Raw genomic sequence first — 15,929 nt, forward strand, 5'->3', positions numbered from 1 at the left:
CTCCGCCTCCTGAGTTCACACCATTCTCCTGCCTCAGCCTCCCAAGTAGCTGGGACTACAGGCACCCGCCATCATGCCTGGCTAATTTTTTGTATTTGTAGTAGAGATGGGGGTTTCACCTTGTTAGCCAGGATAGTCTCTATCTCCTGACCTTGTGATCTGCCTGCCTTGGCCTCCCAAAGTGCTGGGGTTACAGGCGTGAGCCATTGTACTCAGCCTTTTTTTTTTTTTTTTTAAGACAAAGTCTCACTCTATCACCCGGGCTGGAGTGGAGTGATGCAATCTTGGCTCACTGCCACCTCCCCCTCCTGGTTCAAGAAATTCTAGTGCCTCAGCCTCCTGAGTAGCTGGGATTACAGGTATGTGCCACCACACCCAGCTAATTTTTTTGTATTTTTATTATTATTTTTTTGAGATGGAGACTCACTCTGTCACCCAGGTGGGAGTGCAGTGGTGCAATCTCAGCTCACTGCAACCTCCATCTCCTGGGTTCAAATGATTCTCCTGCCTCAGCCTCCCGAGTAGCCGGGACTAGAAGTGTGTAGCACCATGCCTGGCTAATTTTTGTATTTTTTGGTAGAGATGGGGTTTCACCATGTTGGTCAAGCTGGTCTTAAACTCCTGGCTTCAAGTGATCCATCCACCTTGGCCTCCCAAAGTGCTGAGATTACAAGTGTGAGCCACTATGCCAGGCCAATTTTTTTTTTTTTTTGTAGAGACAAGGTCTCACTATATTGCCCAAACTGGTCTTGAACTCCTGGGTTCAAGTGATCCTCCTGCCTCAGCCTCCGAAAGTGCTGGGATTACAGGTGTGAGCCACCACACCTGGCCTAGTAGAATTATTTTTTAAACTTAAAGTTATTTTAGAAAAAAACTATGTGGGAGTGAGAGACATATGTTGTGGTGATTATTATAGTTTAGCAGCTAACATTTACTGAATGTTTACTACGTAACAGGTGCTATTCAGATCATTTAACATATATTATTTCCTTTAATCATCATAGCTTAGAGGGTTTACTATCCTCATTTTACAAACGAGAAAAGAGGGGCTTAGGCTATGTGACTTGGTTAAGGTCAAATGAAGACATAGTAGAGAAGAACTGAAACCCAGTTTGTCTGGTTCTAGAACCTGAACTCTTGAGCTTTATGGTATAAAATCCTACCTCAAGTGACCTAATATTCTTCTTCCTATGGAAATGAGGTTAAAAATTATGTTAAAGTTATAGTCTTTTATAAACCTTAATATGAAAGTTTCATGGGTATGGGGAAAGATATGCCCTACATGGGTTACAAAAAACAAAACAAAATAACTCAAATTCTATTTTGAGTAACAAAGGGAAAAGAAGAGCATGTATATCCACATTTAAGGGAATATTTATACACAAGATTTTTTTTTTTGCTTGCTTTAAGTAACAAGATTAGGTAATGCAAAAAGTATTATTTTATGTCTTTAAATACACTGGATAAAATATAACTTTTAGCTAAACACTAAAAAAAAAAAGAAATTAACTCAAGATAAACTCTAGATAAACAATCAAGTATTACCAAAGATCTTAGACTTGGCTGACGATTTTACTTTGCATCTAAAACTTTAAAAAAACCTGCAAGGTGCGGTGGCTCACGCCTGTAATCCCAGCACTTTGGGAGGCCGAGGCGAGTGGATCACCTGTGGTTAGGAGTTTGAGACCAGCCTGGTCAATACAGTAAAACTCTGTCTCTACTAAAAATACAGAAATTAGCTGGGCATGGTGGCAGGAGCCTGTAATCCCAGCTACTCACAAGGCTGAGGCAGGATAATCACTTGAACCCAGGAAGCGGAGGTTGCAGTGAGCCAAAATTGCGCCATTGCACTTCAGCCTGGGTGACAAGAGCAACACTCCGTCTTTAAAAACAAACAAACAAAACTTAAAAAACATATATTAAAGAATGTTTTCTCATACAAAGTATATATAATTCTGTTTCTTATTAAAAGCCATCAAAAATAAAAATATTTTCAGAAAATAGAGATTATTGTATCTCTTTGGTAATATAGCAAACTTCAAATTTTTCTGTAGAAGCATTTTCTGACAAATTTGGTTTTATAGAAAAAAACAGCAGCTTAAACTGCTACTCTATTTTGATAACATATTTTCCTACAGTTTGACATTTAAATAGTCTATGACTGATATAATTCTTACTCTAAACTAATAAAATGTTTTAATGACATTTTGATTGTCGTAATAAAATAAAACATCTATTATAAAAGGATTATGGTAAAGTAAGGTTTTAAAAGATTCTTTATGTAAAAGAAATCTCAGCATTTTCCCACTCATGTTTATTCAATGTCTTCTTCTATATAACTTCCCATTTTATTACTAAGATTTTTAAAAAATAGAGCTGAATTCTCACTATGTTGCCCAGAATAGAGTGCAGTAGCTGTTCACAGGTATGATCTCAGCTCATTGCAGCCCTGAACTCCTGACCTCAAGTGATCTTCCTGCCTCAGCCTCCCAAGTAGATGGAACTACAACCACATACCACTGAGACTGGCTTAATGTTGTTATTTAACTGGGGCTATTTTTCAATTTCTCAAAGCCCTATTGATAGGCTGACTTAAACATATAATACATATTATTTTCAAGTTCAGTATTTAGCTTTCCGTATTTAAATTCATGTCTCTTACTGAGACCATTAATATTCTCTTCTAACTGGCAACTTCTAACATTCTTTTAGCTAATATGCATTAGCTAAATTAAAAATCTCAAGCAGTCTCCTGTCACATAGCATATTTTCTTTTAATATATGGTCACAGAAAGCTAAGAATGCACTGTCAAAACAGCAAACTGCCTTTGCTCTCCTACAAAAGGTCTCTCTCCAGCTCTGAAATGTTAAGATTCTAACATTTACCAACAGATATATACATCTTTTAATGTAACTTTCATGAATTTGTTTGCCTATAACATAAAAAATGTGCTGTCCTAATTTTAAAAATTTTCAGTTTAAATTAAATGAAGAAGGCACATGAATCTAGTGCTAACTGTGTTTTACATGCTGTAGGCTGTGGCTTGATGTACAAGTTGAATCTAAAAATAAGATAAGAATATTTTAAAATTTAAATCAGAAGCCCTGCCCAATTCTGATTCAACTAAATTCGTATCTAAATGTGACTATCTTCATTTTTGTAACAAACTTTTATTCTTATCCAAACATTTAAACATCAACAAGGTACTGAACATAAATATGAGACTCAAAATGTGGGAAACTGGGCTCTTTCAAAGCTCGGCTGGAGAGGGTGTAGGTTGGTAATTATATATTCCCATACCTATCATCTTACATTAGGGAAGAAAGAACCTCAAGTCTCATTTAATGCTCTTAAATCACTAGTATTGAATGCTTGATTTTAATAGTAAATAAAGAACCACATTAATACTGACCCTCAATCTGTCTCAGATGTCATAAATGAAGGTCCAAAAAAACTGACCCTGTAACATCCCAAACACTGAAATCATAGAATATACTAGTTGTGTTTTCAATTTGGAAGATCAATACATAATTCTAGAAATCAGAATTAAAAACCAGAACTTCATACCTTGTGCAAGCATGTTAAATTCCAAGAACAGTGCTATGTGGTAAAGTTCCATGGCTTCTTCTGCCCTGGTCATGTTTGGCTTCCCTGCGACGAGAGCCTGAACTTCACTGAGACTCCCCACAGAGGGGCTACAGTGCAAAACAGAGAGGTCCACCACGTCGGTATACATACAGTGTAATATCACTTTTGCATATTTTTTTGGTATAATGGACTCATCTAATATAATTCTTGTGGGAGTCCTCAAAGTTCGGTCTGTGATTTCTTCACCAGTTCGTATCCTCCTTTGTAATAAATTTCGAAAAAATGGGGACCGTGCAGAAATAACAGCCTTGTGGGCTTTGAGCTCTTCATCTAAACAGTTCTGATTTCCACCAAAAGCTTCAACCAGTTCCGAGTCTGAAGAAAAACTAAGGACGACATCATAATAACACATGTAATCAAAGAGTCCACGCATATCTACATCAAGGGAATTTGGTGTTCCAAATTCTTCACTAAGCTGAACAAGGATATCGACATTTTGAAACCTTGAGTCCTCCATTCCAAACTCTCCTGTATAAAGGTAGTGTAACAAAGCAGAAAACATGGGCATATCAATACCAGCTGTATTGATGTCCATTATTATCTCTGCCCCATACTCAGGTGAGGAAGAAAGCAGTGTTTTAAAAAATGGACACCTTGCTGCCAAAATGGCACGATGAACAGGAAAACAAGTTTCTTGAAATATTAAGTCTACATCAGTACAATACTTGTACTCATAAAGATCAGCCATATCTTTCTGCAATGTCCGGGCTTCTGGTCTAGCCAAACTGGCTTGTAGAGAAAGCTCCTTTAATGCTGACGTTCCCTCATATTCCTCCACTAATGCATTGACATCTCTAACATCCCACCCAGAGAGGAGTTCTCGCATCTGCTTGGCATGATCGGCAGACCTATTAGATTTCCGACGCTTAATAAACTTCTTTTTGAGGGTGGCAAGGCCAGAGGTTCTCTTTTTTTTGTCTTGTGGTTTCTCATGGCCATGGTCAAGGCTATACAATTTTGATTCGCAACCATAGCCTTGCTGAGAATAGGATGATGTCCCTAAGAAGAAAATTAAACAAATAAAAATTTGTTTCTTTTTTCTTAACATTCATTTTCAACGTTTACTTTAACATTTTCATGCTGAAAACTCTGTAAGCAGACATTACTGAACCACTCAAAATTGCATTTGTTTTTTATAAAGGAAGATAAAAAGTTCAAATAACTCATTTTAGTTTTCAGTTTAATTCAATTTCACTTTTAGAGGTGGAGTCTCACTCTGTTGCCCAAGCTGGAGTGCAGTGGCAAGATCATAGCTCACTGCAGCCTCAAACTCTTGGGCTCAAGGGATTCTCCCCACCCTCAGCTTCCCAAGATGCTGGGAGTATAGGCGCATGCCACCATGCCTGGCTAATTAAAAAAAAAAATTTTTTTTTTTTTGGTAGAGATAGGGTCTCACTAATGTTGCCCAGGCTGGTCTTGAACTCCTGTCCTGGTCTCATGCAATCTTCCTGCCTTGGCCTCCTGAAGTGCTGGGATTACAGGTGTGAGCCATCGTGACTAGCCTACATTTTTTATATTAAATAAGAAATAGGGACAAACAGGGCAAATTAGTCTAAATTTTTTTAAAAACAGTCTTTCGTTCCCTGGCTATCAAAGGACATTTGTCATAGATCTTAATCATGGGTTTTTTAGGAATGAAAAGTAGGCAGAGTTGTAAATTAAGAATATTACTTGTATATAATTGTAAAATGTTTCTTCTTCTTAATTACACAAGTCTGCATTTGTATGGGCAAAATAAAAGAAACGGGACACAGGAAATACAGGACACAGGAAATACGTACTTCACTCTTTTCACACCAATGAAGATGGCTAGTTTGCCTAGGGTAATTGGCAATTATGGTTAAAACACAGAAAAGCTCAACTGTGCTACAAGCAGTTTGTTTAAGATAAGCCAGATTTAAGATTTACATTTGTTGGGGAAAAAAATCTAGATGCTGCAGAATTATTATAATAACTACAGCTCACTTCTTTTGTCATCTACAGAGACTACCGAAAACACAACTCTATTATAGTCACAAAAGAAAATGAAGTTAGAAAAACTGAAAGTTACCTATAAAAGTCTGTTGGGCCTGTGAATTTCCCCCTACCCTCGGGGAACATGAATGAGGATAATTAGATGCATTAGCACCCATTTTCTTCAGTCACTCAGGCATTCCGTCTGCGGGTTCTTCAGAGTATAATCCCAGAGGCCTTTATGAACCTTCAACCCTGGATCCAGCAGCCTCTTTTCATCCATTTCTTGATATGAAACAAAAATAATTTAATTCATTTTTTCAAGTGTATCTCAGATCACACAGTTTTTAAAAAAAACTACTGAAAACTGCTTTCATTCACAAATAACAACACGTTGTCAAATTCACATGTCAAATTTTCATAAAATGTAAATCTTTAAGCTTGAATTATGAATCTGTGTTAGCTGCAATTTGAGCCATAAAATGTACCAATTATATACTTTCTAAATCAGTAAAAAGTAACATATCAGGCCAATTTAAATATATAGTTACAGGAAGAGTATTTGAAAACACAGGGAAAAGTATTTGGACTGAAAATAAATGTTTTAATTTTTGCTTTAAATCCTTAGAGGCAACCACCATTCATTATTATCTAACATTGTAAGCAACTTACAAACATTTAAGAGGTCAATACTGGTACTGCACATACAAAGAACACATAATTGATTAGTTTGTTGTTTTTCTGCCTTAAAGTTGCTAAAAAATCAATCTTTAATCTGTATAATTAGGCATTTTACTAAAAGAGGTGGGAGGAAAGGTGGACAATTGAAGCCAAATATATGTAAGCTACTTGTTCTATGGTAATTTTGAAAGAAGTTATTATACACATGGCAAGAGACACAAAACAAAAAATTTTATCTATTCGCCCCATAAAGCCTTGAAACAAAAATTCTGCTTTCTATTATCTGATACGATGATTTAAATGGACAGGACAGTAGCAATAAGAGGTAATTCTAACAATCATAGATTAAATTCTGAACATGGAAACTTAACTCTCAGAGCTGCTAGCAAGAGATATACGCAAAAAAAATCTAAGAGAGAACAAGATTAATGGAAATACTTCTAAATCTTTACACCATCTGGATACATAAAATCTATCTGACTAAATGGGGTAATGGGTTTAAGAAGGGAAAACGGGCTGGGCGCGGTGGCTCAAGCCTGTAATCCCAGCACTTTGGGAAGCCCAGACGGGCGGATCACAAGGTCAGGAGATCGAGACCATCCTGGCTAACACGGTGAAACCCCGTCTCTACTAAAAAATACAAAAAACTAGCCGGGCGAGGCGGCGGGCGCCTGTAGTCCCAGCTATTCGGGAGGCTGAGGCAGGAGAATGGCGTGAACCCAGGAGGCGGAGCTTGCAGTGAGCTGAGATCCGGCCACTGCACTCCAGCCTGGGCGACAGAGCGAGACTCCGTCTCAAAAAAAAAAAAAAAAAGAAGGGAAAACGTCATTTAAATCTATTATTGGAATTGTTAAGAAACCAGCAGGCAGTTAACCTAGCCTTATAATGAAGAATGAAGTGTTTTAACAAATACAGTGAAAAACACATACACAAATTATCACAAAAGCTCTGCTAGAAACAGAACTGAGTCAAGATGCTTGGAATTTATTTTCATCTCTGTTAGTGATACAGCATAACCTTATGAATTCATGTTTAAAAATATTGCTAACATTTGTGTTTTCCTACAATCTTTTACTGACTATATTTATATGAAAATTAATTAATTAATTATTTCGATGGAGTCTCGCTCTGGCTGGAGTGCAGTGGTGCAATCTTGGCTCACTTTAAGTTCCAGTCTCCTGGGTTCAAGCAATTCGCCTGTCTCAGCCTCCTGAGTAGCTGGGACTAGAGGTGAGTGCCACCACGTCTGGCTAATATTTGTATTTTTAGTAAAGATGGGTTTTCACCATGTTGGCCAGGCTGGTCTTGAACTCCTGGTCTCAAGCGATCTGCCCTCCTTGGCCTCCTATAATCCCTGCTGGGATGATAGGGGTGAGCCATTGTACCAGCCATGAAAATTTACTTTATCTAAGCATATAATTACTACTTACAGTGTTCAGGATAAGACTGGGAAACTTACTAACTAGATACAGATATTATGAAAAGTAGCAGTAACTCTAATCAAATCATACATGAGCAAATTTCCTATTTGAAACTTATCTGCCTACCTATGAGAAGAGTGCCATTAGACATTAGACTTTACTTCAGTGAATACTACTGGAAGTATGAAAGGCTGTGGGGGCCAGACACATACACAGTGCATTCTGTAAGAACTACACAACAAGGATTCTAAAGGGTTTAATATATGGTCTGCCCTTTGTTTTCCATGGGTTCTGCATCCATAATTCAACCAACTGTAGATTGAAAACACTTGGGGAACAAAAAAAGAATTGTTGCAGCTGTACTGAAAATGTAGACTTTTTTTTCTTAACACCCTAAGCAAAACAGCATAACAACTGCTTACAAAGCATTTACATTATATTAGGCATTATACGTAATCTACAGATAAAGTTAACCAGAGGATGTGCATAGGTTATACGCAAATAGTACACCATTTTATATGGTCCTGGAGATTTTGGTGTCTGCAGAAGTCTTGGAATCAATTCCCCACCAATCCTGAGGGACAACTGTATTATTTTGCAAATATTGCAGAGATAGTGCCACTGCACTCCAGTTTGCGCGACAGAGCTTAACTTCATCTCAAAAAAAAAGTTAAAAAATGTAATTCTTCCAGCAAAGTTCAACTAAAAATAGATAAGTAACCAATCAAACCTTTGAAAAAGTTTGATGTGGCTGGGCATGGTGGCTCACACCTGTAATACCAGTACTTTGGGAGGCTGAGGCAGGTGGATCACCTGAGGTCAGGAGTTTGAGACCAGCCTGGTCAATACAGTAAAACCCTGTCTCTACTAAAAATACAAAAAAATTAGCTGGGTGTGGTGGCACATGCCTGTAATCCCAGCTACTCGGGAGGCTGAGGAGGAAGAGTTGCTTGAACCTGGGAGGTGGAGGTTGCAGTGAGCCGAGATCGCGCCACTGCACTCCAGCCTGGGCAACAAGAGCGACACACCATCCAAAAAAAAAAAGAAAGAAAGAAAGAGAAAAAAATTTACATCCAGTTTTCAATTCCTAAATACTAGAAATGTAGGAAAAGCTGCTTTTTTGTATAATTCATTTCGAATGTTGTCAATTTTTGCAAAACAGGAATTTTGCAATTTGGAATTTATTCTCATCTCTGTTAGTGACACAGCATAACCTTATGAATTCATGTTTAAAAATATCGCTAACATCTGTGTTTTCCTATAATCTTTTATAGACTATATTTATATGAAAATTAATTAATTATTTAGACAGAGTCTCGCTGTGGCGCCCAGGCTGGAGTGCAGCAGTGCAATCTCGGCTCACTTTAACCTCCGTCTCCCGGGTTCAAGTGATTCTCCTGCCTCAGTCTCCTGAGTAGCTGGGACCAGAAGCGAGTGCCACCATGCCTGGCTAATATTTGTATTTTTACTAGAGATGGGTTTTCACCATGCTGGCCAGGCTGGTCTTGAACCCCTGGTCAAGACCAGGAGTCTTGCAAAACAGGAACTAAAATTACCTGCATTAATTCCACTTCAAACTTAAAAACCAGTTAAATCTAACAAATCTTAGTTTTAAAGCTGAGCTCCACAGAAGCTTCAAGATCTTATCAGGCTTTTATAGCGGTTCTTTCAAAGAAAATAAGGGACTGGAGGCCAAGTTTGTGGCCTTATTTAAGATCAAACCCTAATCTCACTAAGGGTGTAAACATTTAAAACAAAAAACAGCACAAACAATCCTTTCTCAAAAAAAGTTTAAAATATATTAACAAAAATCCAGAATAAAACTATCACGTAAAATAAAAAGCCTTTACCAAAATGAGGGGTGGGGAGAGACTTTTAAGATGAGTTTGGAATCCGAGTGTAATGGGGGATGGTGAAAATCACATTGAAGTGTTTCTAAAGGTAAGACGGCATGGTGTCACTTCTATGGCTAGGCCTCTTCTCACCTTCAAGTTCCATTATTATTTTTCTTTTTTGTTTGTTTTGCTTATTTCTATTGACTGGGTAAATTCAGTAACATAGCACAGAGTATGCTTATGGCACAAAACAAGGAAGAACAGAGCCTTGCCTCCGGATGAAGAAAAATCAGAAGCATCTTGAGAAGCGGACAAGAATTTTCTACTCTTACTTTAACATGTACATGCATGCACACACATATGGAATTATTTTCATCTGAGAATCTTGTATTGTTTGTAGAGACTCAAGATGCTACATGCCGAGCATCCCTAATCAGAAAATCCCAAATCTGAAATGCTACAAAATCCAAGACTTTTCAAGTGCTGACAAGATGCCACAAGTGGAAAATTCTGGAGCTGTCTTTTTTGCTTTTTGATGGTTCAATGTACATAAACTTTGTTTCATGCACTATACTAAAAATACTGTATAAAATTACCTTCAGGCTATGTGTATAAAGTGTGTACGAAACATAAATGAATTTTGTGTTTAGACTTGGATACCCCACCAAGCTATCTCATTATGTAGACACAAATATTCCAAAATTGGAAAAAACCCCAAACCTGAAACACTTCTGGTTCCAAGCATTTCAGATAAGGAATACTTGATGTGTATTACAATGGTTTAATCCTTAAACCATGTCAAAAATCCCTTTTTTAAAAAAAAGCTCTGGTAAGGGAAGAACACCAAGAAAAAAGAAAACAAAATTTAAAAAGCTCTAATGATGAGCAAAATTAGATATTCTAAAGCAATTATACAAGAGCTTATGACATCAACGGCCCCACTGGAGAAACAAGAACAAGTTGCAAACACTAGGAAAGTCAGAGGCTTAGCTAAGGATGTTTGGCCATTTGTTGCTACAATAAGCAGTAGTAGCTGCTGGGACAGCTGGGGTTTCACGAACTTAGGAGGCCTGAAATACAAGTGTCTTTGGGATTTAGGGAAAATCTCTTCCTGTTAGCTCCTGGTTAATGGAAACTCCCTTCAGGATGAACTGATTGGGGGACATCTATATATTCTACTGGAGCTCTATCTACTAAAATAAACACAGATCTTGGAAGGGAAGGGAAGTGGAGGAGGCAGATTTCCTGGATGAGATGTAACTCTTGAGTTTATCCTGTGTCCCCCCAGTTCCAGAGCCTGATGGGTAACCCTGACTATAGTTCTAGTACTGCAGCAATATTTCTTCTAAATATTCTCAAAATTAATTCAGGGATTAATGTCACTACTTCTCAGGTAACCAAAATCCTATGTCAAATGGTGCTATTACGTTATTTATTTCTTACTAAACCATCACTTGTAGATGTTGGAAATGAGAACTTGTCTCAGTCTAATCTCTCCAGCGATGTGTTTTCTCCAGGCAAGCCTGGTCTCTCTTCTACAGACATCCAATCTTTGTATGATGTAAAGGAGAGAGGAACAAGGAGAGGAGAGAAGGGAGGAGGAGGTCTACAGGACTTGGAGAGGCCCAGAAGATGCAAATGACTGATGAATCCTTTTTGTAGAATCACCATTCTGGGGGACTCCCTCTTAATAGCACATGATCAATCCCAATCAGATGATGCTGACTGTCTTAAACTAAAATAAGCTCCAGTGATCACGGCAGACAGAACTGTGGGGTGGGGGCGGGGAATCATGTTGAATACAAGAGAGACTAAACAACCCATGAGACATTTTTTAAAAAAGAGAAGTCAACTTTCTCCTCCCTAACCCACCCCCTGCACTCCAGCCCCAGAAAGAAAGCCTTAGGCCAGCATTTTCCAAAGAGCTTTCCCAAAGTTTAGAAAATATAGGATTAAACAAGGCCAAATAGGTTTCTTTACTTCAGGACATTTGAGCACCTTTAGAATGCTGAGGTTCATTGTAAAGAGGGAGTACTCAGCATGATCTACAGAAGTCCTGCTGCCCCCACAGGGCACAAAGGAATGAACTTGCATAATACACTCAGGAAAATGCTGATCTTTGCCACAGAAACACTTTTTACTGCTTCATGTAATAGAAAGAACTGTGGGAGTTAAAGTATCTAGGATTTGGTTATCTCTGTGTCACTAATTTACCATGTATGTAGGACACGTCACATGTAATCTCTATGAGCCTCAGTTCCTGTATCTGTAAAATAATAACGTTGAAACAGAGATCCAAAAATTTAATGAAGTTGTACGGTTTATTAATTTAGGAAATATGGATGGGGAAGGAAGTTCGTTCTTTCTTCACTTTTTTTTGAGATGGACTCTTGCTCTGTCGCCTAGGCTGGAGTGCAGTGGCGTGATCTCAGCTCACGCCTCCTGGGTTCAAGTGATTTTCCTGCCCCAGCCTCCCGAGTAGCTGGGATTATAGGCATGTGCCACCATGCCCAGCTAATTTTTGTATTTTTAGTGGAGATGGGGTTTCACCATGTTGGTTAGGCTGGTCTCAAACTCCTGACCTTGTGATCTACCCACCTCAGCCTCCCAAAGTGCTGGGATTACAGGTGTGAGCCACCATGCCCAGCCCTTTTTTTTGAGACAGGGTCTTGCTGTGCTGCCCAGGCAGGACTGCACAGCCCACTGCAACCTCCACCTCCCAGGCTCAACCAATCCTCCTACCTCAGCCTCCTAAGTACCTGGAACTACAGGCATGTGCCATCATGCCCGGTTAATTTTGTGTGTGTGTGTGTGTGTGTATATATATATACACACACATACATATTATATGTATATATATTTTTTAGTAGAGACAGGGTTTTGCCATGTTGCTCAAACTGGTCTCGAACTCCTGAGCTCAAGTGATCTGCCCATCTTGGCTTCCTGAAGTACTGGGATTACAGGTGTGAGCCACCATGCACAACTGGAAGGTATTTCTGTACTAAATGTTAATCTACAGAGGGGGAAAAAAAAGGCACCTGAATTTCTCATTTTAAACATATTTCCCTTTCAGTCTGACTTTAGGCACAGGATAGAAATGTGGGGCAAATGTGAATATAAATAACAATTAATGGCCTGGCTCAGTGGCTCATGTCTATATTACGTCTATATTCCCAGTGCTTTGGGAGACTGAGGCAGGAAGATTGCTTGAGGTCAGGAGTTAGATACCAACCTGGGCAACATTGTGAGACCGTCTTTACAAAATTTTTTTTTTTTTTTTTTGTGAGACGGAATTTCATTCTTGTTCCCCAGGCTGGAGTGCAATAGCGCAATCTCAGTTCACTGCAACTTCCACCTCCTGGGTTCAAGCGATTCTCCTGCCTCAGCTCCCGAGTAGCTGGGATTACGGGCATGCACCACCATGCCTGGCTAATTTTATATTTTTAGTAAAGACAGGGTTTCACCATGTTGGTCAGGCTGGTATTGAACTCCTGACCACAGGTGATCTGTCTGCCTCGGCCTCCCAAAGTGCTGGGATTACAGGCGTGAGTCACTGTGCCCAGCCAAAAAATATTTTTACATATATACATACATACACACACACACACACAATTAGTTGCAGTGGTAGGTGCCTATGGTCCTAGCTACTTGGGAGGCTGAGGCAGGAAGATTGTTTGTGCCAGGAGTTCGAGGCTGCGGTGAGCTATGATCACACCACTGCCCTCCAGCCTGGGCAAAAGAGTGAGACTTTCTTAAAACAAAACAAAAAACCCAAAGAAAACCATAATGAGGGAGAAATGTAAAACTATATTAATACTTCACTCCCGTCAAATCTAAGGTAACACCACTGCTACAGACCACAGGCATTTGGACTCCCCATGTAATGAAAATTAACAAAGGGACAAGCAGATTTCCCAGAAAAAGCTTTTATTCTGGGGCTTGTCCTACTGTGCTAGAGCGTAAGGGAGACAGACAGCAGAGACTGGTTCCCGGAGAAGAGCCAGTAAGGATTTTTTTATTAGGCAAAGCGCAGGAATTGACATCAGGGGTAAGGTATGCAGGCCGGGCTGGGCAAAGCATGTGAGGGGTAGAGTATGCAGGTTAGCAAGGCTGGTTGTGATGGTTATCTTGAGTATAGGTTAACTGGTGGTCTGTCTGGCTGGCAAAAACAAGGTTGGAAACCAATTGTTCAGCATTCCTTCCAGAGGTAAGACACTCAACAACCTTGGTTTGATTTTGGATCTCCTAAGGCCAGTTTCTGGAGTTCTTTAAGCACAAGGCACGGTTAAACATTATGAGAGCACAGAAGAATGGCTATTTTCTTTGTATGACTAAAGCCTCTGGATTAGTGGGTATAGCGCCAGTGAGGCAGTGGTGTGGGATTTGTGATCAGTGGGAATGTATGAAAAAATGCTAGTGGGGGTGAGCTGAAGCCAAGCCTCATCCCTATTCTGTTTTATTTTTTTTTTTTTTTTTTGAGACGGAGTCTTGCTGTGTTGCCCAGGCTGGAGTGCAGTGGTGCGATCTTGGCTCACTGCAAGCTCCGCCTTCTGGGTTCACACCATTCTCCTGCCTCAGCTTCCCAAGTAGCTGGGACTACAGGCACCCGCCACCATGCCCAGCTAATTTTTTTGTATTTTTTAGTAGAGACGGGGTTTCACCGTGTTAGGCAGGATGGTGTTGATCTCCTGACCTCGTGATCTTCCCGCCTCGGCCTCCCGAAGTGCTGGGATTACAGGCATGAGCCACCGCACCTGGCCCCATTCTGTTCTTAATATGATGTATTATTCAAACCAAGAAGCTTGAAAGTGAAAAGGGGTACATACCAGAAAGGATGCCAGAACATGTGTCGACCAGGTCTGACCAGGCAAAGTGGGATGAATGGTCATACCTATAGCTAAATCTCACATTTCCAGAGTAGCTTAGAAATAAAACAAAGTTTTGGGCCGGACGCAGTGGCTCACGCCTGTAATCCCAACACTATGGGCAGAGGCGGACGGATCATGAGGTCAGGAGATCAAGACCATCCTGGCTAACATGGTGAAACCCTGTCTCTACTAAAAATACAAAAAATTAGCCGGGCGAGGTGGCAGGAACCTGTAGTCCCAGCTACTCAGGAAGCTGAGGCAGGAGAATGGCGCAAACCAAGGAGATGGAGCTTGCAGTGAGCCAAGATCACGCCACTGCACTCCAGCCTGGGCGACAGAGCAAGACTCTGTCTCAAAAAATAAATAAATAAATAAGAATAAACAAAACAAAATAAAACAAAGTTTTAAAAGAAACAAAGGGCCAGGCGCGGTGGCTCACGCCTGTAATTCCAGCACTTTGGGAGGCCGAGGCAGGCAGATCATGAGGTCAGGAGTTCGAGACCAGCCTGACTAACATGGTGAAATCCCATCTCTACTAAAAATACAAAAATTAGCCAGGCGTGGTGGCACGCGGCTATAATCCCAGCTACTCAGGAGGCTGAGACAAAATAATTGCTTGAACTCAGGAGGCAGAGGTGGCAGTGAGCAGAGACCACGTCACTTTACTCCAGCCTGGGTGACAGAGTGAGGTTGTGTCTCAAAAAAATAATAAAATAAGAAAGAAAGAAGGCCAGGCGTGGTGGCTCACATCTGTAATCCCAGAACTTTGGGAGGCTGAGGTGGGAGGATCACTTGAGCCCAGGAGTTCCGAGACCAGCCTGGGAAACCTAGTGAGACCCTGTTTCTACTAAAAAATAAATAAGAAGGCAAGGCACGCTGACTCACGCCTGTGATCCCAGCACTCTGGAAGGCCAAGGCGGGTGGATCACAAAGTCAGGAGTTTGAGACCAGCCTGGCCAATATGGTGAAACTCTGTCTCCACTAAAAATACAAAACTTAGCCAGGCGTGATGGCGGGTGCCTGTAGTCCCAGCTACTCGGGAGGCTAAGGCAGGAGAATCACTTGAACCCAGGAGGCGGAGGTCGCAGTGAGCTGAGATCATGCCACCACACTCCAGCCTGGGCAACAGAGCAAGACTCTGTCTCCAAAAAAATAAATAAATAAATAAAATAATAAAAATAAACAAACAAAATTTCTTAAAAAAAAAAAAAAAGGGCGGAGCAAGATGGCCGAATAGGAACAGCTCCAGTCTCCAACTCCCAGCGCGAGCGACACAGAAGACTGGTGATTTCTGCATTTTCAACTGAGGTACTGGGGTCATCTCACTAGGGAGTGCTGGACAATCGATGCTGGTCAGCTGCTGCAGCCTGACCAGCGAGAGCTGAAGCAGGGCGACGCATTGCCTCACCTGAGAAGCGCAAGGGGGAAGGGAATCCCTTTTCCTAGCCAGGGGAACTGAGACACACAACACCTGGAAAATCGGGTAACTCCCACCCCAATACTGCGCTTTAAGCAAACAGNA

The 15,929-nt window shown here is 40.4% G+C and overlaps 1 protein-coding gene across 4 annotated transcripts in view; it reads right to left on the minus strand.

Moving 5' to 3' along the window:
• The window catches only part of BTBD7 (BTB domain containing 7), a 113,176-nt gene that overhangs the window by 60,416 nt on the left and 36,831 nt on the right, over positions 1-15,929 (minus strand). For all 4 annotated transcript variants that reach the window (XM_017857914.1, XM_017857916.1, XM_017857915.1 and 1 more), the window contains 2 exons: positions 5,700-5,887; positions 3,569-4,648 (listed from right to left, as the gene is read on the minus strand). In XM_017857914.1, the coding sequence (XP_017713403.1) occupies positions 3,569-4,648; positions 5,700-5,781 (1,162 nt within the window). In that variant the 5' untranslated portion in view covers positions 5,782-5,887. The remainder of the gene's footprint in view (positions 1-3,568; positions 4,649-5,699; positions 5,888-15,929) is intronic.

This window comes from Rhinopithecus bieti, unplaced genomic scaffold (assembly GCF_001698545.2).
Source record: "Rhinopithecus bieti isolate Rb0 unplaced genomic scaffold, ASM169854v2 scaffold_41913, whole genome shotgun sequence".
NCBI lineage: Eukaryota > Metazoa > Chordata > Mammalia > Primates > Cercopithecidae > Rhinopithecus > Rhinopithecus bieti.